Source organism: Vombatus ursinus, unplaced genomic scaffold, assembly GCF_900497805.2.
Source record: "Vombatus ursinus unplaced genomic scaffold, bare-nosed wombat genome assembly UNPS02014959.1, whole genome shotgun sequence".
Lineage (NCBI taxonomy): Eukaryota > Metazoa > Chordata > Mammalia > Diprotodontia > Vombatidae > Vombatus > Vombatus ursinus.
Genome location: NW_020954737.1, coordinates 12,474,629 through 12,494,953, shown reverse-complemented (window position 1 = coordinate 12,494,953; position 20,325 = coordinate 12,474,629). Strand labels below are relative to the sequence as shown.

The 20,325-nt window shown below is 35.7% G+C and overlaps 1 protein-coding gene across 1 annotated transcript in view; it reads right to left on the bottom strand.

The window, feature by feature from the left end:
- Window positions 1–20,325, bottom strand: part of PPP2R3A (protein phosphatase 2 regulatory subunit B''alpha) — a 190,248-nt gene that overhangs the window by 103,836 nt on the left and 66,087 nt on the right. The window contains exon 3 of the mRNA XM_027845207.1: window positions 6,732–7,001. Within this exon, the coding sequence (XP_027701008.1) occupies window positions 6,732–7,001 (270 nt within the window). The remainder of the gene's footprint in view (window positions 1–6,731; window positions 7,002–20,325) is intronic.

The following is a 20,325-nucleotide window of genomic DNA, read 5'->3' as shown; positions in this document are numbered from 1 at the left end:
GAATTAGAGTGGAAATTCAAGATTTCTCTAAGTTCTCCAGGTACAATACTCTTTACTGATATCAAACAACATGGGGAAAATTAGTTCCACTTCCACTATAAAATGAAAGGAAAGTAGCTGAAAGGCCTTGAAGGTCTCATTTTAATTGTAATTTTTATGATCAGAAATTCAAGAATTCTGAACTTGGGGTCAATGAACTTTGGTTTTAAAATATTTTGATAACTGTATTTCAATACAACTAGCTTCCTTTGTAATCCTACACATTTTATTTTATTCATTTAAAAACATTCTGAGAAGGGCATCCAGAGACTTCACCAGACTGCCAAAGGGGTCTATGACACAAAGAAGATTAAGAAATCCTGCAGCCTATAGTATAGTTTTGATTGGTGTTAAGTGTCGTTCTTTGTGCTGTTTTTCCTTGTCCTTATGTGGCATTAACCTTTGGGCTTTTGCTTTTAATTGATGATTAGGGTATCTAGGATTTCTGATATACTTCCATTTACTGGATTTCATTTCTCACGGTTCTTTGTACTACAATTATTGTATGAGAGCTTTTGAGGGTCCAGGATAACTATCAGTATGCTCAGGGTAACTGGCCACTTCCCATTTAGAGCCTGTGGCTGGTCATCAGAACCAGCAGCAATGTTGATAGTTTTCCCTTATGTTATTTACAGTATAATCTCCATAAGCGAGTAGTGTGGATTAATGTAGTGCATAGAGATCTGGGTTTGAGAGTCAGGAAGACCTGTATTCAAATCTTGCCTCTGAAACATACCTGCAGTGTCACAAGTAGCTTAATCTTTGTTTCCCTGGCAATGCTCTAAGACAGAATTTGCAGAGCACATGATCGGCATTGGTAGAAGGAGTTTCACTGCTGGGAGAGCCTCAACCAATGAAGTTACCGACCCAGTTAAAAGGAAAAAATCCCTAAACTGTATGTGCCAGCACATAGTAAGCACTACATAAATTAGCTATTACTATTATTGTTGCTATTTTTACAATGGCTTCCTGCCTCTCAACCCACTTTCCCAGTCAAAATAGAAGCTGTCCAGATGACAGTTATTTGTCTTTAATTTTATGACTTATTTGTCATTTGTTGTCATTTTCTTTTTGATTGATTATGCTTTGCTGAGAATAATTTGGCTTCTATGTACTTTTAAGTTTTAAACTTCCTAATTGGTCTTCCTGTGTCAAGTCTCGTTTCATCTCTCTTTCTCTCTCTTGTTCATCCTTCACATAACTCTCAAAGTGATTTTTCTAACATTCAAGTCTGGCCTTGACTGTCCCCTACTCAATTAAACACTAACATCTCCCTATTGCCTCTGAGATCACATATCAGCTCCTCCATTTAACTTTTAAAACTCTTCACAACCTAGTCTCAACTCACTATTATAATATTAATATACACTATTCTCATACCTGGCTTCTACACTCCAGCCAAATTTCATTAGTAGTAGTTTTCTTTCTTTTTTGTTGGCCTTTTTGTTGTTGGTCACATACAACACTCTTTGTCTTGTTTCCACATACTTTTACTGTCTATTCTCCATGCCTAGAATTTATTTCCACTTTACTTCCATCTTTCAGAATCCCTGGTTTTCTTCAAACCTCTGTTTAAGCAATTTCCTGACTGGCCCTGTTACTGCTACCCCCCCCCCCCCCATTTACCTCGTTTTAATTTTGTATACACATAGTTATGTAAATATTGCAGTCCCTGATATAAGTTCTTTAAGGGGAACGACTATTTTCATTTTTTGTATTTGTAACCCTAGTGCCTAGCACAGTATCTAGTATAGAGTAGGTGCTTAACAAATACTTGTTGACTGACTGATTGAATAGAATGACTATGTGTTTTACTGGCACCATGCAATGTCAAGAGATCTAGAGAAAGGCCTCCCAGTACACTAGGTAAATAGCCTAGAGAAGATTTTTCAAAGAGCATGGATAAGAACTGCACGGGATGAGAAAGTATGGATAGGCTGGGGTCCATATCACTGCAGTGAGTACCCACAACAATGAAATCACAGGTCCATTAGAATACTAAGTAAGAAATTAATCTAATAGGCAAACACAAAAAACTAGGAGGTCCCAAAGAGCCTCAGTCACCAAACATTTGACCTCCCTGTAAGAGGAGGGGTATGGCATCTATGAACAATATAACAAAATATAAACTAATTTGGAAAATATTATAGAAGAGAATAGCGGAAGATTATGGTCAATACTGCCTGATAAAATAGTGAAGAATGGTAAAAGAGAAAAGAATGTACAGAAAGCTTCACCTGAAACTTGAATAAACCTGATCAAGCAAAGAACATTACAGATAAAACCTGAATAACAGAAAATGAAAAATGGAACTTAATTGTAGGCATTTTTTGGTGACAACTGCTCTAAAACCTCAGTACTGATAATGTTATATGAGGAAGTAGATATAGAATATAAGGGTTTGCAACTGGACCAGACCAAACATAAAAAGAAGAAATCCAATAAAGGGATTTATCTATCAGCACTTCCTAAACTGTGGGTTGAGATCCCATGTGTGGTCTTTAAGTTTAAGAAGCGCTGAAGGGGTCACAAGTAGAAAAAGTTTAAGAAGCCCTGATCCAGATGACCTCCATGGTCCCAAACAACTCTATTACTACAGACTAGGAGGCAGGTTGGTACAGTAGAAAGAGCACTGGTTCTAGAGTCAGAGGGTCTGGATTAAAATCCTACCTTAGATTATTGCTTTCTGGTTGTTCCTGAGCAAATAATTTAACCTACTCCTCAGTTTCAATACTCGTAAAAAAAAAACAAGAACAAACCCAACAACAAACGATGTTCCTTTAGACTCCAGATCTATGGAGCTATTACCAAAGCAGGTGCTGAAGAAAATATTAATAACTACTAACCCATACATTTACTTTTTCATCTCTATAAATTTTTATGTGAATGGTTTATACATATAAATACTTTTTTTTTGAAAAATAAAAGGAAATAGACAGATGTCCAAAAAATGATATTCTTCAGTATAGCATATTTTCAGTAACATGAATTAAGGGGGATCAAAAAAGGCTTCTCTTAGAAGTTGTGATTTTAGCTGGGACTGGAATGAAGTGAGAGAGCACATATGTGGAGGCAGAACATTCCAGGCACAGGGGACAGCCAGTGAAAGACATGCAATCCAATGTCTTGTTTGAGGAACAGTGAGGAGGCCAGTGTCCCTGGATCTCAAGAGTATGTGGTACATATACAGTGTAAAAAGACTGGAAAGGTAGGTGGTGTTTAATCATTTCAGTAATGTCCAACTTTTTATGACCATGACCACAAAAACTCCATTTCAGGTTTTATTGGCAACTAAAGTGGTTTGCCACTTCCTTCTCCAGCTTATTTTACAGATGAGAAAACTGAGGCAAACAGGGTTAAATGAGTTACCAGGGTCACACAGCTAATAAATGTCTGAGGCCAGATTTGAACTCAGGAAGAAGAGTATTCTTGACTCCAGGCCTGGCACTCTATCCACTGCACCTCCTAGAATCCATGCACCATGCTAACTGGAGAGCTTGCTCTACAAATAGTGACCCCTAACCACTTGACCATGCCATTTTTTTTTTACCATGTTGCTGCTGTACTATATCCAAATTGGTCTTTAGCTTCTGCCCTGGAGCCCATGCTGATTGATGAAAACTCATTACATGTAGCCAGCCCCTGCCACCTACGTCCATTTTCTTGCCATACCATTACTGCCACTCTGTTTTGTAGCTGGATCTCCAGCTACTCACCCTAAGGTTGTGCACTTAATTACTGAAAGTTCACTATATTTAACCAGCCACAGCTATGCAATCTTGCTCTGATCAGTAATCAAATAAATATAACATCACTTCTGGAAAGGGTGTAATGTTCGAATTCTCTCATGACTCCACTCACCATTCCTGTGACTTCTCCCTTCCTGGCCATCACTCCCCTATATGGGGTTGTCTCCCCTTATTTGAATGTAAGTCCCTCAAGGGCAGGGACTCTCTTTTTTACTTTATCTTCAGCACTCAGCACAGTGCCTTCACATGGTAAGTGCTTACTATATGCTGAATGAATTCATTCATATTACTCCAGATGTGATTTGAGCAGTGAAGAGTAAAGTAAGACTATTTCCTCCCTTAATCAGAATACTATATTTTTATCATGAAGACGAAGATTTTATTATTTTCATTTTTTAGTAAACATCACAGTATTGAGTCATATGGGACCCCTAGTAAATTAAAATTTCCAAGTTTGTTTTTTCTATATTTTCCCCCCAAAAGGAAAAGCTATGAAGCCAGGTTTCCCCATGTATTTTTTGTACTACTTTTTTGGACTTAGTGCATACATCCAAATAACCCATATTAAATTTCATCTTACTGGTTATAGCTGTTCTTGATTTTTCCATACAATTATTAACTAACCTTCCCAGCTTTATATAAAACACTATTTTAATACTAAAAAAAGTTTAATACTAAAAAAAGGAGATAAGTTGTTCGTTAACAGAAAACTTAAATAACTTGACTGTCAAATGAATACTATGGGCACTACATGCTATAGGATTTCAGAAGATAGAGAGTAATCATTGTGTCCTGGACTAGTTAGGGAAGGCTTTACAGAAGGAGGGGGGGAAATCTGGTTGGGCTGTGAGGGATGTCTTGAATGTCTGGAAGAAGAGTTCAGATTTTATCCTATAGGCAATGGGTCATCATTGGAGAGTTTTAAGCAGAATGAATGAAATGAAACTAGTGTTTTAGGAATTTTAATCTGGCAGCATTTATATTATATATACTGAAGGGAAGAGAAATTATAGGCAGGGAGACCAGTAAGGAGGCTACAATAATCTAGGAAGTAAGTGATAAGTTTCCAAAATGGAGGCAATGTGATTCCATGGGAAGAATACTAAATTCAGCATAAGAGACCTGTATTCTAGTTTTGAATCTGCCACTAACTAATAATATAATACTGAATAAGTGCCTTAGTTTTTCTGAGTCCCAATTTTTTTGTCAGTAAAATGAAAAGGATGTATTAGATGATTTCTAGGGTTCTTTGATTGATTAACTGATTTTTTCCATTCTTAAATTCTATGATTCTAGGACAATGTCAGTGGGAAAAGAGAGCAAAAAGTTACTTTTTTTCCCAATTGGTATACTCTGATATGTATGTTGGTAAGCCATTAATCCTAGCAGCAAACTTGTCATGGGTCACATATCTGCTGGTGAATTGTATATTTCAACTTTCAGACCTAGAACAAGGAGGAATGCATGCATGTCTAAATAAGCAGAGATATGGATTCTCCTTCCCTTGATCATGTTACAAAATCACTCTCCCCTCCTTCTTTCTCCCTTCTTTCCCTTCTTTCTTCCCCCTATCTTTTCCCATCAGCAATTTTTTTTTAGAAGTGAGCAGGCACAAAACATTTTAACTTCAGTGAGGTGAATATGTGCTATGTGCTTTTTATTTGAAGTTTAGTTTGCTTCCAAGTTTTATCCATTTTGATGTAGTTAAACATTTGAACCAGAGAATAATACAATTTTGATCCTCTTCGCTGGTCTTTAGCAAAATTTAAAATAGAATATTTTAGAATTATTTGCTGATTCCTTTTTTAAATTAGTATATCAACAAACAAGTTTTAGGGGGAAATATTGGATATAAGAATCAATAAAACTCTTTGATTGGAAATTACTATTAAAGGAAGATGTGGGAATGAAAGATTATTCTAACATTTTGATTGTAGGTAGCTGAGAAAATGCAGAGAAACAGGAAACTCTAGAGGAAAAGCTAGTTTTAGGAGGAAGATGAGTTTGATTTTAGAAGTTTCAGGTGACAGTGGGACATCCAAATGAAAATATTCAACAGATCTGCTGGTTTGAGGCAGAATGGTGGTTAAAGCTTGAAAGATAGATTTAGCAATCTTTTGAATAATGGTATTAATAAAGGCAGCTAGGTGGATAGAGTGCTGGGCCTGGAGTCAGGAAGATCTGGGTCAAATCTGGTCTCAGGCACTTACTAAGTTGTGTAACCCTGGGCAAGTCATTTAACTTCTGTTTGTCTTAGTTCACTGAAGAAGGAAATGGCAAAAACTGCAACATCTTTGCCAAGAAAACCCCATGGACAGTACTAGTGTGCTATGGTCCACAAAGTTATAAAGAGTCAAACATGACTAACAACTGAACAACAACAATAACAACAGCCTATAGTCATGAGAATGGATAGGCTCTCTAAAGGAGTATAAACAGAAAAAAAATACAGCTGATTGTGAAACACGGGAAACACCTACAGTTAAAAGAGAGTAGCAGAAAAAGATATGAAAAGAGAAGGAGCAGTTAGAGAGGTAGGAGAGAATCATAGTAATGCAATATCTTAGATATCAAAGAAGAGAGGGCAAAAGTGTCAAATCCTGCAGAAACGTCAAGGAAAATGAGGGATAAGAAAAAGCCATTAGATTTAGTGATTAGGAGGTCATTGAAGATCGCTAAGAATACAGTTTCAATAGAATTGTAGTTCTGGAAAATAAATTACATTAATTAAACAACTAGAAAAGAAATGTAATGGGTATTAAAATGGGTATACTGATTGGAGAATAAGTTGGTAATGGCTAGACAGGATACTAAGGTCAATCAGAGATTATTTCAAGAGAGAAGGTGGTTTATGCACAAAGGGGAAGGGATCTTTACTAGAGAAGACAGATTAAAGAGCCTAAAGAAGAGGAGTAGGTATAAATTACTTAGTAGTTATATTACCTTTGCAATTTTCCCCATTTCGTAAATATCTGCTTTTTGATCTTCAACTTCCAAGAAGGTCATTTCAATTCTGTTTATGGTCTGTTCATGGTTTGCACATGCATCTGGAAGTCCTTTAGGGAAGTAGAATCGTGGAATGTTTATGGATAATGGCACATTGATAGCAACATTATTCACATGAACAAGAGGAGAGAGAGGTCGGGGGCTGCTTCCAACACTTGCTGCAGGTACAGGTGGTGTTCCAAGTTTCTTTTCTTGCTTATTCTGAACCTGAAATGACAATATGAACACAATATATGAATGCTGATTCAAAAACATGTTTTTTAAGACATTTCACTTGGGTTAGAAAGTTGTATGTGAACATCATTGCAAAAAGCCAGTGGAGACATTGTACAGCAGAACTTTACCTTTTTACAGGAGCTGTGAGTTGTGTTTTAGGAAATGTTTATGTATGTTAAACAAATTAATGTGATCATGAATAAACTATTTTATCATTGTTATATCCACATTGCACTTGTGCTTTTTAAAAGTCCTGCAGATTTTTCATTAGTATTTGTAAGACATTTCTAACATTCAAAATTCCCAAAAGGGCAGAATCCAATGAAACAATATTTTTTTAGCCTAAGTTATTTTAAATCACAAGGACTGTCTGAGACTACCACTAGACTTTCTAATAACTTTTGCTTCTTATTTACTGAGCTTCCTAAACTGAAGTTACTTTCTTTGCTATTACTATACTTTGAGAATGCTGCTGCTTGTCCTCCAAGGACTGATAAAAAAGACACACAAAGTACTTTAAGATTCATCTAGTAAGGGTCAGAGGAAGAGCAGGGGAGTAGTGGTGGTTGGTGACTTGCAGAGAGGGAATTGAAGCAGCTATCTATCAACCAGATAACAATAAAGAAGATGGTTTTCTTCCTGGGGCATTTATCCAAGACATAACAGAGGAGCTCTGAAGGCTCTTCTACTATCTATCTAATTCTGGAGATTCACAAAGCAGTAAGTGCCATAAGGAATCTAGAAAGCATTTTCAAAAAGGGACCATAAGGACACCAACAGGTTCCCCCCCCCTCACTCCCTCCTGCCACTTTTGCCTAGAGAATGCAAGAGACATAGAAGAGAAAAGGAAATCTGGGAAGTGGACAGATGTTTAAAAATATGACACCAGAGAATTAAACTTGGATATCTGGTTCACCGACTATAAAATACAGGAACAAGAGGCTCCTACACAAGAATGGAATATATTCAACAAGGTTTGGTAAGAATATAGTTTTCTTTTGTCTCATATATGAATCTAATCAAGAAGGGCTTTAAATGGAAAACATCAAGGGGAGGGAGAAAACTCCACTAAGCTACATACCACAGAGAGCAGCTAAATGTAGAAGAATAATAGCAGTTGGGACACCTCAAAGTCCACAGGAGATAAGAATCCAAGAAAGGAACCAATAGTAAAACTCATATCCTCAAATGTCTATTCATAAATGCAAAAAGTATGGCTAACAAGCTGGATGAACTAGAAACCCTAATGTAAGGAGGCAAATTTGATCTCACAGATCTCATTAATGATCGGAAAATAATATGGCTCTGGATCAGTGGTGGGGAACCTGTGGCCTCTAGGTCCTCAAGTGTGGCCCTTCAGGCAAAGAGCAGCTCTTGAGGACCTAGAGGGCCACATGTGGCCTTGGGGCTACAAATTCCCCACCTCTGCTCTGGACAGTTATAACTTATTCAAATGAAACAGGACAGGTAAAGTAGAGGGAGCAGAGTTGCACTATTTTATGAAGAAGATACACTCATAGGAGGAAATCAGGGACCTGAAAGGTTAAGAGCAAGTACTGTATGAAGTGCTTGGGGAGAGGGAAACAGCAACAGAAGCTATTTTATCATTGTAATATGTAACAGACCACATGGGCAGAGGAACAAAATAGATGAGGAATTCAGAAAACAGATGAAAAGCCTGGCAGAGAGGCATGATGGAGGTAGTAGTGATGGAAAACTTAAATTCTCCATACATATTCTGGAGTACTCACTGCCAAAAGCAGAGCAGTCAATACTTCTTTCTATACTTAAAAAAATAGAGTAACCAACAATGGCAAATTCTATTCTAGGTCTGATTCTCATCAACATGGAGGAACATGGGGTATAGAACCACATTTTAGTTGCAGCATTGATAAGACAGATAACATAAAGATGAGGGCAGCCCCAGTGGTGAAGGGTCTTGAAATCATGCGATATTTGGATTAACTGAAGGAGCTGGAGATGTTTAGTATGGAGAAGACAAGCCTCAGGGGGAACATGACAGATGTCTAAATAGTTAAGAGTTATAATACAGAAGAGGAATTCAATTAGTCTTGCTTGGCCTTGGAGGGCAGAACTAGGACCAATAGATTTAAGTTGTAAAAAGGAGGATTTAAGCTTGATTTAAAGAAAAACTTACTAACAATTAGAAATAACCAAAAATTGGGTGAGGAGGCAGTCAATCAACTAACATTTAACTCCTATTATATACCAGGCGTTGTGCTAGGGATACAAAAAAAAAAGGCAAAAGCAAAAACAAAAAGAACTCTTTACCCTCAAGGAGCTCACAATCTAATGGGAGAGACAAAATGCAGAAAACTATGTACAAGCAAGAAATAACAGGTATCCCAGACTTCTGCCTCTCTATGAACTTTAGGACAAAACGTAAACTAGCTTTTAAAAGCCTTCACAAAGTGGCCCCAACCTATCTTTCCAGCCTCAGTGAATTCCATACTCTTGAGATTCAGACAAAGTAGTCTTCCTTCTGTTCTTCCTATATGACATCCCACCTCCAATCTGTGCTTTGCACCGGCCATCTCTCATGCCTAGAACATACATCTTCCTCCATCTTGGCTTCAAAGAAGCCCTTTTCCTTCAATACAGCTCAACCACCACCTTCTACAGGAAGCCCTTCCTGATCCTCTCAAATGCTAGCTCTCACCTTTCCAAACCATACCATATTTATCTACTTTGTTCTCTCCTTTCCTCCAAGTACAATGCGTAAAGAAGCATCCTAGAATTAAAGATTGTTTCCTTCATTGTATTTCTGTCTCTAGGGCTTAGCAAAGCGTCTGGCACACAGTAAGCAAATAACAAATGCTTGTTACTTGATTGCTCTTTCCACTGCATGCACTCTACCTCCTAATCGACTACCCTGTGACTCCACTCACCACCCCTATGACTTCCCAGAACAAAATATCTTTCCCTAGAAACTGCTTCCCTAGATGTATTCTCTCTCCCTATTAGAAAATAAGCTTTTTGAGGTAGGGATATCTCTCTTCTGACTGTATCACCAGCACTTAAGAATTTAGTGATGGCATGGTCAGGCAACCTAAGGAGATGACCATGTTGTTAATAAACTTATAATGTAATGTAGACCCATGACCCAACAATAATTCTTCAAACTAGAAATGCAATTTTTAAAAAATTGCTTCAATGTACCTCAATCTTCAAAGAGCACAGTTCTGACCTACTTCTCTTACTCAGCATCCCATCTCCCACTTCCACGTTTTTGCACAAGCTGTCCACCATACCTGGAAAACACTTTTTCTTTAGAATTCCAAGCTTCCTTCAAGGCTCAACTCAAGTGTCATGTTTCTCAGGAAACCTTTCCTGGTCCCTCTAACTTCATGACCGCAATTTATCCTGCCTTCTTTGATTAATTTAAATATAAATCCATTTACCTCCACATACATATTTGTTAATTCCTTTGTTAATGATTTTTCTAGTGAATTACTTAGCTATGGATGACTTTTTTATCTTTAATGCCTATTAGACTAGTAGACTGTTAATTCCTTTAGGGAAGGACTACATAACTTCCCTATTTATATGCCCAACACATAGTAGGCACTTAATAAATATCTGCTGACTGATTAGTCACCAAATTCTATTCATTTCCAACTTAGTGGAGCTGTTGTTAATGCTTAAGAGGAGAAAAAAAATCTAGTTGCTCATTTTTAATAACAAAGTAACATGGTACAAATAGGCATGCATGTGCCTATGATAGGGCATAAGTATTCTATACAGAATTTATTGAGGAATAAAGAGTTTAAAATAAACTAATTTAATACAAGTGGCCCATCATACATATTTCTACAATTAAAACCTAGTATGATATACCTTCCTTATTTTGTTATCTGGTTTGCTTATTTTGAAAAGGTGGTTTCATTCAAACATAGGAACATCACTAATAACGTTTTTGTTGTCAAATAACAAAAGACCAGATATAAAGTTTGCTTTTCTTAGTCTGATTTATCTAAGTTTCATTTCTCTGTTTTATTTTAACTATAAACACATGGCCATAAAAAATTCATTTAAAACACCACTTTGGTTTCAGTGTTTCCATATTGTGTTCCAAAGAACCCAGATGATTCCATGTGTTGTGAACAGAAGCTCTAGGAGAAAATGCTGATGCTAATATTTCCTTCTCTAAAATATTAAATTTTATGTATCAAATTACATTACAGTCATTTCGCATGAAAATTGGCTTGGTTTTCAGATAGTCAATAACATTTACTGTGAGAAGAACTTTTATCTCTTTATCTTTAGTCTGTATCACCCATCTTACTTTGATCTTGCTTTGACACTGGGCTATAGGGAGCTGAGCATGTGTGGATTGTATAAATTGAGCTACCACCATCAGAAATAATTCCGGCATTTCTTTTACCAATGACAGAAGTTCTATTACATTCAATAATGCCATTTATGTGTATGTATGTACAAAGCACATGTGTGAACATATATATGCATATACACACATGTATACACACTTGTTTCTTCAGTTTCAAGTTAAAAGAACCAACCTTCTTGCCTTTAAAGTATTAAAAACTGTTACTATTATTATAACCAAATTACAGATCATTAATTCAAGTACAAATAAAACTTTTAAACACTAGAATGCTAATCATCTGAAGATGTTTTCTCTACAAAAATTCAATGTATTTAAACTACATAGCTAATCACTTATGAAGCTGGATTGTCATTAAAAACTGTTTCCCTTTTTTACTGATGAAAAGTGTAAGTACTGTACTCCAGGTCAGGGAGATCTATTTTTAAACATGTTGGTATCTAGCTACAAATAGCATTCTGCAAATAGACAACTGAATAGAGGACATAGTTGAATTCCTTGATCTAATATCAAGATACAAGTGAGTTATAGGAATACTTTAGAATTTAATTCAATGAGTGCAGTTTTATTAGTTATAAAAATATAAGAATAAAGAAGAACACAAGTTTCAAACCTGTGTCTGTTGAAATATCTTTAGCCTCTTCTTGAAGCGTGACGGAAGAACAAAATCACAGCCCTTTGCAAGAAAAGCTAACTCTCCCCTCAAATCCGGGTCCCTTCGAAGAGAGGTTTCCTTGATCATCATCTTTGAAAAACAAGTTTACTTAGTAACTGTCGAGTATCCTCCTTAAGATGATCAGATTTAATCTTGATGATATATGTGTTTATAGGCAAAAAGTTATTAGTCTTGTAATGAAGAAATTGTTTCTTGTCTCCCATTGAAATAACATTCAGACATAATGGTCTTCTAACCTCTTGAAGCCACAATTTCCACACCTGCACTGACAATCAAATGAATCTCAAAGCAAGGTCGTGGATTCCAGTGCCTTCTCATAATTTTCAAGCTAGAAACAGATCCTGCAACAGAACCTTTGCTCCTGGGTAGCTTTATGACAAACTGACTTGCACATGTTGTAGGCACAGAGCATTCTGGGAAGGAAAGCACCCACTACCCAAAGTGCTAAAGTTAGAAACATTACAACTATATCTAAATATATCAACTTCTTTGACAATGTTAACTTGTTAAACCACAGCTTAAATAAGGTGAAAACCTATACAAAACAGCCCCTGCTGCAACAGATGTACCTTTCAATCTTAAATAAGATAAAGAGAATAAGATGTCTTTTACTATTTTCTTGCTTTTGACATGTATCATTTTATTAAACATTCATTATTTTATGATTTAGGGGCTTTAATTTTAAAACAAGTTCCATTCATTATATGGGGATAAGGAAACAAATGTCTCTACATTTATTAGAGAACTTGTGGGGAAAAAAAACAAAAACATTTCTCTACCAAACAGTGCTTTGTAAAGGATTTAATGTGTGTGGGTTTTTTTTTTTTTTTTTTGGCTACTCCTACATTTTATAACTGAACATCAACTACATGTTTTTTAAAGTCTTTCTGAATATTTGTAATGTACTCATACATCATTCTGGGGTTTTTCAGCCAATCTGATAATAACAGGGAAGGAATGGTAATCAAAAAATTGGAACAATGGAATGAAATATAAAATAAATTCATGTAATAAAATAACCGAGATTACTTTGCATTCACACTGTATATATCTTATACGTAAACTGTTACTTGCCTATTGTGTCCTACATTAGATTATGAGCTCCTTGAGGGTAGGGACTGGTATGTGTGTGTGTATGTGTGTTTTGCTTTGTTTTCTGCATTCCTTTGTATCTCAATACTTTGCACAGTGTCTGACACATAGTAAGCATTTAAATGCTTGTTGACTGAATGACTAGAATGGTGATAAAAAGAAAAGTATAGATATTATACTTTGAATTTACATTTTTCTTCAAAGAGGTTAACATGGGATCTGAGATTTTAAAAAATATTAAATGATGAAACATTTAAAAGTTCAAAACTTTTCTGAAAACTCTTTAAAATCATTACCATATTATATATTGTTTTGATTTTAAGCATATAAATATCTAATCCTCCTTTTGATCATTAACAAATTCTAAGAAATGTGAAGAATCAAAAACCCATAGTCATTATCATAAGAGCAAAATTCTTGCTGAATTAATACTACTTCTTCCTTAGCTGTATGTGAGTCCTATTTTGCTTTCTACTGTTTCTCTACAACTCAAATAGGTAGATTTCCTTTTGAATGCATTTTAATGCTAGCAGACTGACAATTATTCACAATGCACTAGGTATATAATGATAATAATAATGATAACTAGCATTTATACAGCACTTCAAGATTTGCAAAATGCTTTACAAATATCTCATTTGATCCTCCCAACAATGCTAAAAGGCAAGTTGCTATTATTATTATTCTCATTTTACAGATGAGGAAACTGAGGCAGACACTGATTAAGTGATTTGTCAGGGTCACACAGCCAGTGTCTGAAGTAGTATTTGAACTCAGTTTTCCTCATTTGTCCAAATATCTAAACCGGGTATTCTAGAAAGAACCACTAATATCTAACTTATACTTGACGGCAGGGACTGTCTTTTGCTTCTTTTTCTATAACCAGCACTTAGTACAGTGCCTGGCACATAGTATGCACTTAATAAAGGTTTATTGATTTATTGAACCCAAGGAACTGAATCTCCTGAACTTCATCCCTGGGATTACCTGGTCCCCCACGTTCAGAGATGTAATGTACCCAATCAGTAATTCACATATGTATGTGTGCATATATATATAACACACATATACATACATATATACACACTTGTGTATGCATATAGACATACACACAAACATACATATGTATACACATATGCATGTGTAATACGTGTGTGTGCGCGCGCGTGTGTGTGTGTGTGTGTGCACATGAAACCAAAAGCTATTTCCCAATAGAAAAGTAGTCAAGGGGTATGAACAAACAGTTCTGAAAAGTTGCAAGCTATTAACAACCACATGAAAGAATGGTCCAAATCACTAACAAAGTTAAAATGAGGTGTTGGAGCTGATGCTATCTTTAGACACTTATTAATTGGGCAAATCACTTAACTTCTGTTTGTCTCAGTTTTCTCAACTGTAAAATAGTGATGATAAAAGCACCCACTTCACAGGATTGTCATAAGGATCAAAAGAGATATTTGTAAAGTGCTTCACACAGTGCTTGGCACATAGTAGGTACTTAACAAATATTTTGTTCCTTTTCCCCTTCCCCCCCAACACACATTTTTTTGCCAACCACAATGCTATAAAATTATATTCAATAAAAGAACCTTTGAAAAAAGTGATTAAAAGTTAATTAGAAACTAAATAAATGGCTGGTCAAAGAACAAGAGAAAATATCATCAATGAAAATGGCAACATGACAATATGCCAAAACTTAAGGGATATACCTAAAGGATTATTGTTTCAATCATGTCTGACTCTTCGTGACCCCATTTGAGGTTTTCTTGGCAAAGATAAGGGAGTGATTTGTCATTTCCTTCTCAAGCTCATTTTACAGATGAGGAAACTGAAGCAAACAGGGTTAAATGACTTGCCTAGAGTCACACAGCCAGTAAATGTCTGTGGCTGAATCTGAACTCAGGCCTTCCTAACTCCTGGTACAGCACGCTATCCATGGAGCCACCTAGATGCCTTAGCTAAAGTAGTTCTTGGAAGAAAATTAGTATCTCTGAAGGACAATTCATAATCAAAGAGGAAATAAAGGAAACTAACAGGAACATTTTTTCTTATGCCAACAAAACTGAGAACACAGCCGAAATGGATAAATATTTACAAAAATACCAAGAATGACAGAAGAAATGGATTATTTAAATGACCCAATATCAGAAAAAGAAATGGAATGAGCCAAAAATGAACTCCCAAAGGAGAAAACAAACAAAAAACAACCCACTCCAGGACCAGATGAATTTATAAGTAAATTCTATCAAATATTTAAGGAATAACAAATTATAATATGACATAAAATGTTTCAGAAATAGGCATAGAAAAGATCCTACCAAACTCTATGATATAAATGTGGTTTTGATATCTAAAACAGGGAGAAACAAAGCAGACAAAACATTATAGATGAGTATTCCTAACGAACTGTAACACAAAAATACTTAAAATCAGCAGAGAGGTTACAAGAACATATTAAAATGATCATCTATGACCAGGTCAGATTTATATAAGAAATCCAGAAGTGGGTACAATATAAGGAAAACTGTAACCTAATAGATCATATTAATAAAGAAATTAACAAAAACCACATTTTATGTCAATAGATGCTAGAAACTTTTGACAAGATCCAATATACCTTTCTGTTAAAAAAAAAAGGAAACTAGAAAGCATAGGAATAGATTTTTTCTTAACATATTTATCAAAACCCAAGAATAAAGACTGAAATGGAGAAAGGTTTAAGACCTTTCCAATAATATCAGAAATAAAGCAAAGATGTCCGTTATCACCTTTTCTAATTAAACCCAGAAGTCATGCAAATAAATATTACTTTTTACAGGTATGTCCAACTTAGAGAACACTAATAAGTCAACTACAATAAATTCAATTCATCAAAGTAGCAGGATATAAAAAAAAAATCCAAATGAGTTCTCAGCATTTCTGTATATTGCCAACAAAACTCAGCAAGAATAGATGGGAAGAGAAATTCCAACAAAATAACTATGGAATGTATAAATTATCTGTATATTCACCTACCAAGACTTTCAGTTGGAGAGATAATAATTGCTCAGGGTTGGGACACGCCAATATTACAAAAATGACAATAATACTTAAATTAATTTACAGATTTAGTGTTACACCATTCATACATCACAGAATTACTCAAAAAAAGCATCTACAGGAACAAAAAATCAAGAATTTCAAGGGAAATAATGAGAAAAAATTTGGAAAGGGAGTAGTGGACTTGATCTCAAATGATACTATAAAGCAGTAATCATCAAAACAATTTGGTTCTGATTAGGAAAAAAAATAGAAAAATTAATCAGTGGAATACAATAGCTACACCAAACCCTGAAGGAAGCAAATATTATAGCATCGTGTTCCATAAACTCAAGGAATACAATTACTGGAGTGAGGATTCACTATTTGACAAAAACTGCTGGGAAAATGGAAAGAACCTGGTAGAAACAGGTAAAGACAAACAGCTCAAATTATATATAACAATATGTTCCAAATGGATATATGACATAGACATAAAAGGTTATGTCATAAATTAGAAGAACAAGGATAGAAAGTACCTTTCACATATATGTAAAGGAGAAGAGCACTGCACCAAAAAAGGGATAGAGACAATAATAAAAGATTGGAGAGACAATTTTGATTATATAAAATAGAATAGGTCTTGGACAAACAAAATCAATGGTAGTTAAACATAGAAGGGAAATGATTAACTGGTAAAAATCTTTACAACAAATTTTCTGATAAAGGTCTGATATCCAAGATGTATAAGGACCTAGGAAATTGATAAAAATATATTTTGCTTTTTCTTCAAATCCCAGACACTTAGCACAGTATCTGGAACACTGTAATCACTTAATACATGAATGCTGATTGTTGACTGAAAAACAGCCATTCTCACCAGTAGATAAATGGTGAAAGAGATTTGAACAGGCAGCTCTCAAAAGAAGAAAAGCAAGCTTTCAGTAGCCATATAAAAAAGCTTTAAATCATAAGTAATAAGAGAAATTCACATTAAAATAACTCTGAGGTTCAAATTCACAGCCACTAGATTGGCAAAGATGACAAGAAAAAGGGAAATGAGAACTTTTAGAAAACCTGTGCACACCAATGCACTGTTAGTAGAGGGGTGAACTGAACCAACATTTCTAGAAAGGAATCTATAACTATACCTAAAAAGCCAGTAACTGTGTATGTCCTTTGATCCAGTGATACCAACACTAGCAATATACACCTTGTGGTTTCTTTGGTTTTTTTTGTTTGTTTTGTCCTTTGTTCTCTAAGAGGATCATGACATCAGGAAGATGATGTCATGACTTGCAAGTGAATTGGATTTAAGTGAGAGAGGCCTGTGCAAACTCACCAGTCTCATTCTGTCCTCCAGAGCTATCTGGTCTCAGTGGCAAGATATAGATCAGGATGACTGGAGATGACCCCGGATGCAATGGGAGACCTTGGTCTCTTTAAACTAAGGTCTTTCCCAGATTTCACTCTGATTGAGGCAATGCCCATTCAGTGATTAAGGCTAGGTAAGAAATGAGGCAAAGAATGGCCTCTTTGACCTAGTCAAAAAAACAAAAAACAAAAAACTGGAATCAATCTAGGAGGGAAAGACCCTCAGGGCTTCTGGCCCCAAAAGAAACAACTGTTATTTACACTCACTCTGAGCCATCACAGCCCAAACAATGACCAAGTGAGGCTTGGCCTGGGACCTAATCAATGAGAATCAGAATGATTTGGGAATATACAAAAAAGAACAGAGAAAGAGGGAAAAGACCTATTTTTACAGCAATATTTATAGCAGTCCTTTTTGTGACAGTAGAGAACTGGAAAAAAGCAGAAGCCTATTGACTGAGGAATGGCTGAATGAATTATGGCATATGATTGTAATAAACTAATTTTATTCCATAAGAAATAATTTGAGATATTCAGAGAAGCCTGGGAAGACTAGTAGGAACTGATGCTGAGTAAAGTAACCAATATCAGAAGAACGCCCTTTATGGTTCTAATTGTAAAAGATTCAAGAATTTTAAGAATTACGATCAAGCAGGGAACAGCCTCAACTCCAGAACACTGATGATCAGTCTTGCTTCTCACTTTGTGGCAAAAAGGTTATGGACTAAAAGTGCAGAATGAGACATATGTTTTCAAACACAGCCAAGGATTTGTTTTACTTGACTATACTCATTTGTTATGAGGGAAGGCTTTTTGTTTTTGTTTTTTGCCTGGGAAGAGTTATGGGGTGGTATTGGTCTGGAGGGGTACAATGATAATTATACTAACAAAAAGAATATAAGAAATTAAATAACATCAGTTAAACATTAAATATACACAGCAAAAAGCAGAAATCAGTACAAAAGGGGACACAGAGCAGTATTGGCACCATCATGTTAAATTTAATATTAATCAATAAAATAAGAGGCATTTATTAAGCACTTAGTAATCCGTGGAAATATAAACAAAGGCAAAAACAGTCCTTTCCTTCAAGAATGTTTATGTTCTAAAGGGAAAGATAGTATGTAAATAAATAGGTACTTACAAGATACATATAGAATAAATGGGGAAGGCTGTAGCTTGTGAGAGGACTGGGAAAGGCCTATAACAAAAGGTGGCATTTGATCTGGGTTCAGAAGGAAGTCAAGATTCTGAGAGACAGAAGTAAGAAGGAAAAACGCTGCAGGTATTAGAGACAGTCCGTACAAAGGCAATTAGATGGGAAATGGAATGTTGTGTGTGTGAGTCAGTGTAAGGGAAATCAAGTAGTCAAGGCTGGATTATAGAGGCATGGAGAGGAGTAATATGTAAGCAAATTAGAAAGGTAGGAAGAGAATGAGTTGTGAAGAGTTTTGAATGCAAACAGAAGACTTTATATTTTATTCTGGAGATATAATGGAACCATATATAATGGAGACATAATGGAGTTTATTGAGGAGGGTGACTTGGAACGACCTGGGCTTTAGGAAAAATTACCTTGGCAGCTGTATGGAGGATGGATTAGAGTGGGAAAAGACTTGAAGCAGGGAGTCCAATTAGAAGTCTACTGCAATAGTCCAGGTGAAAAGTGAGGAGAGACTGAGTAAGGGTGGGGTTGTGCTGGTAGAGAGAAGAGGGTGTAGAAGAGAGCTGTTGTGAAGACAGAAATGACAAGCTTTGGCAAATGACTGGATATTTGGAGTAAAAGTGAATAGCTGAGTATGTCACTGAGGTTGCAAACCTAGGTAAATGTAAGGATGGAGGTGCCTTCAATAGTAATAGAGAAGTGTGGAAGACAGGAAAGACAATGAGTTTTGGACATGTTGAGTTTGAGAAGCCTATAGAACATTCAAATAAAAATGACTGAAAGGCACTTGGTGAAGCAGAACTAGAGATCAGAATAAATAAATCTGGGAATCATTCGCACAGAGATGATAAGCTGATTAAAGCACCAAGTGAGATAATATGGAGAGAAAAGAGGAATGAATACAGTCGTGGAGGATACCCTTAATTAGTGGATGTGATATGGAAGATGCAGCTAAACAGATTAAAAAAAAAGTTAGGCAGGTAGGAGTAGAACTAAGTGAATTCAGTGTCAGGAACACTCAAAGAGAGCTAAGCTGTGTGTAGCAGAGTTTTAAAGTATCATCTTTTTCTTTTTTTATGTTCTTTCTGTAAGGAAATGTTCATACTTGTCATGGTCATAATAGAAAAAAAATTTTAAAAAAAGATTTAGCAATCAATTATTTGTCAGGTAGATGGCGGTGGTAAGAGAGAAAAGTGTCAAAAATGGCTCCAAGATGATGTTTCTATCAATAAAAATAAGAATCTTGAAGGAGGGAAAATCTGAGGTGAAAAAGGGTTGAATTCACTCTGAGACATGTTTACTATCAGTTTGAGGTGATGGTAGCAGAATATCTGGCTAGTTATGTCTAGAAGGCATTCAGGAATGTGACACTGGAACTCAAGGAAAACTTTGGAGTTATCTGTAGAATTGAAGGCATGAGACAGGATGAGATCGTTGAGTAGAGAGCTAATTAGAGGCCCAGAGAAAGAGCCTAGAGTCATAGAAGAACACACACAGATAAGGCTGAGAAAAAATTTATGAAAGCCAAGAAAAAAAGAGAATGTAGTCAGCAGTACCATGTGATGCCAAAAGATTGAGGATAGACTAAGAAAAAGCTATCAACTCTGACACTGGAAGCTAGGTG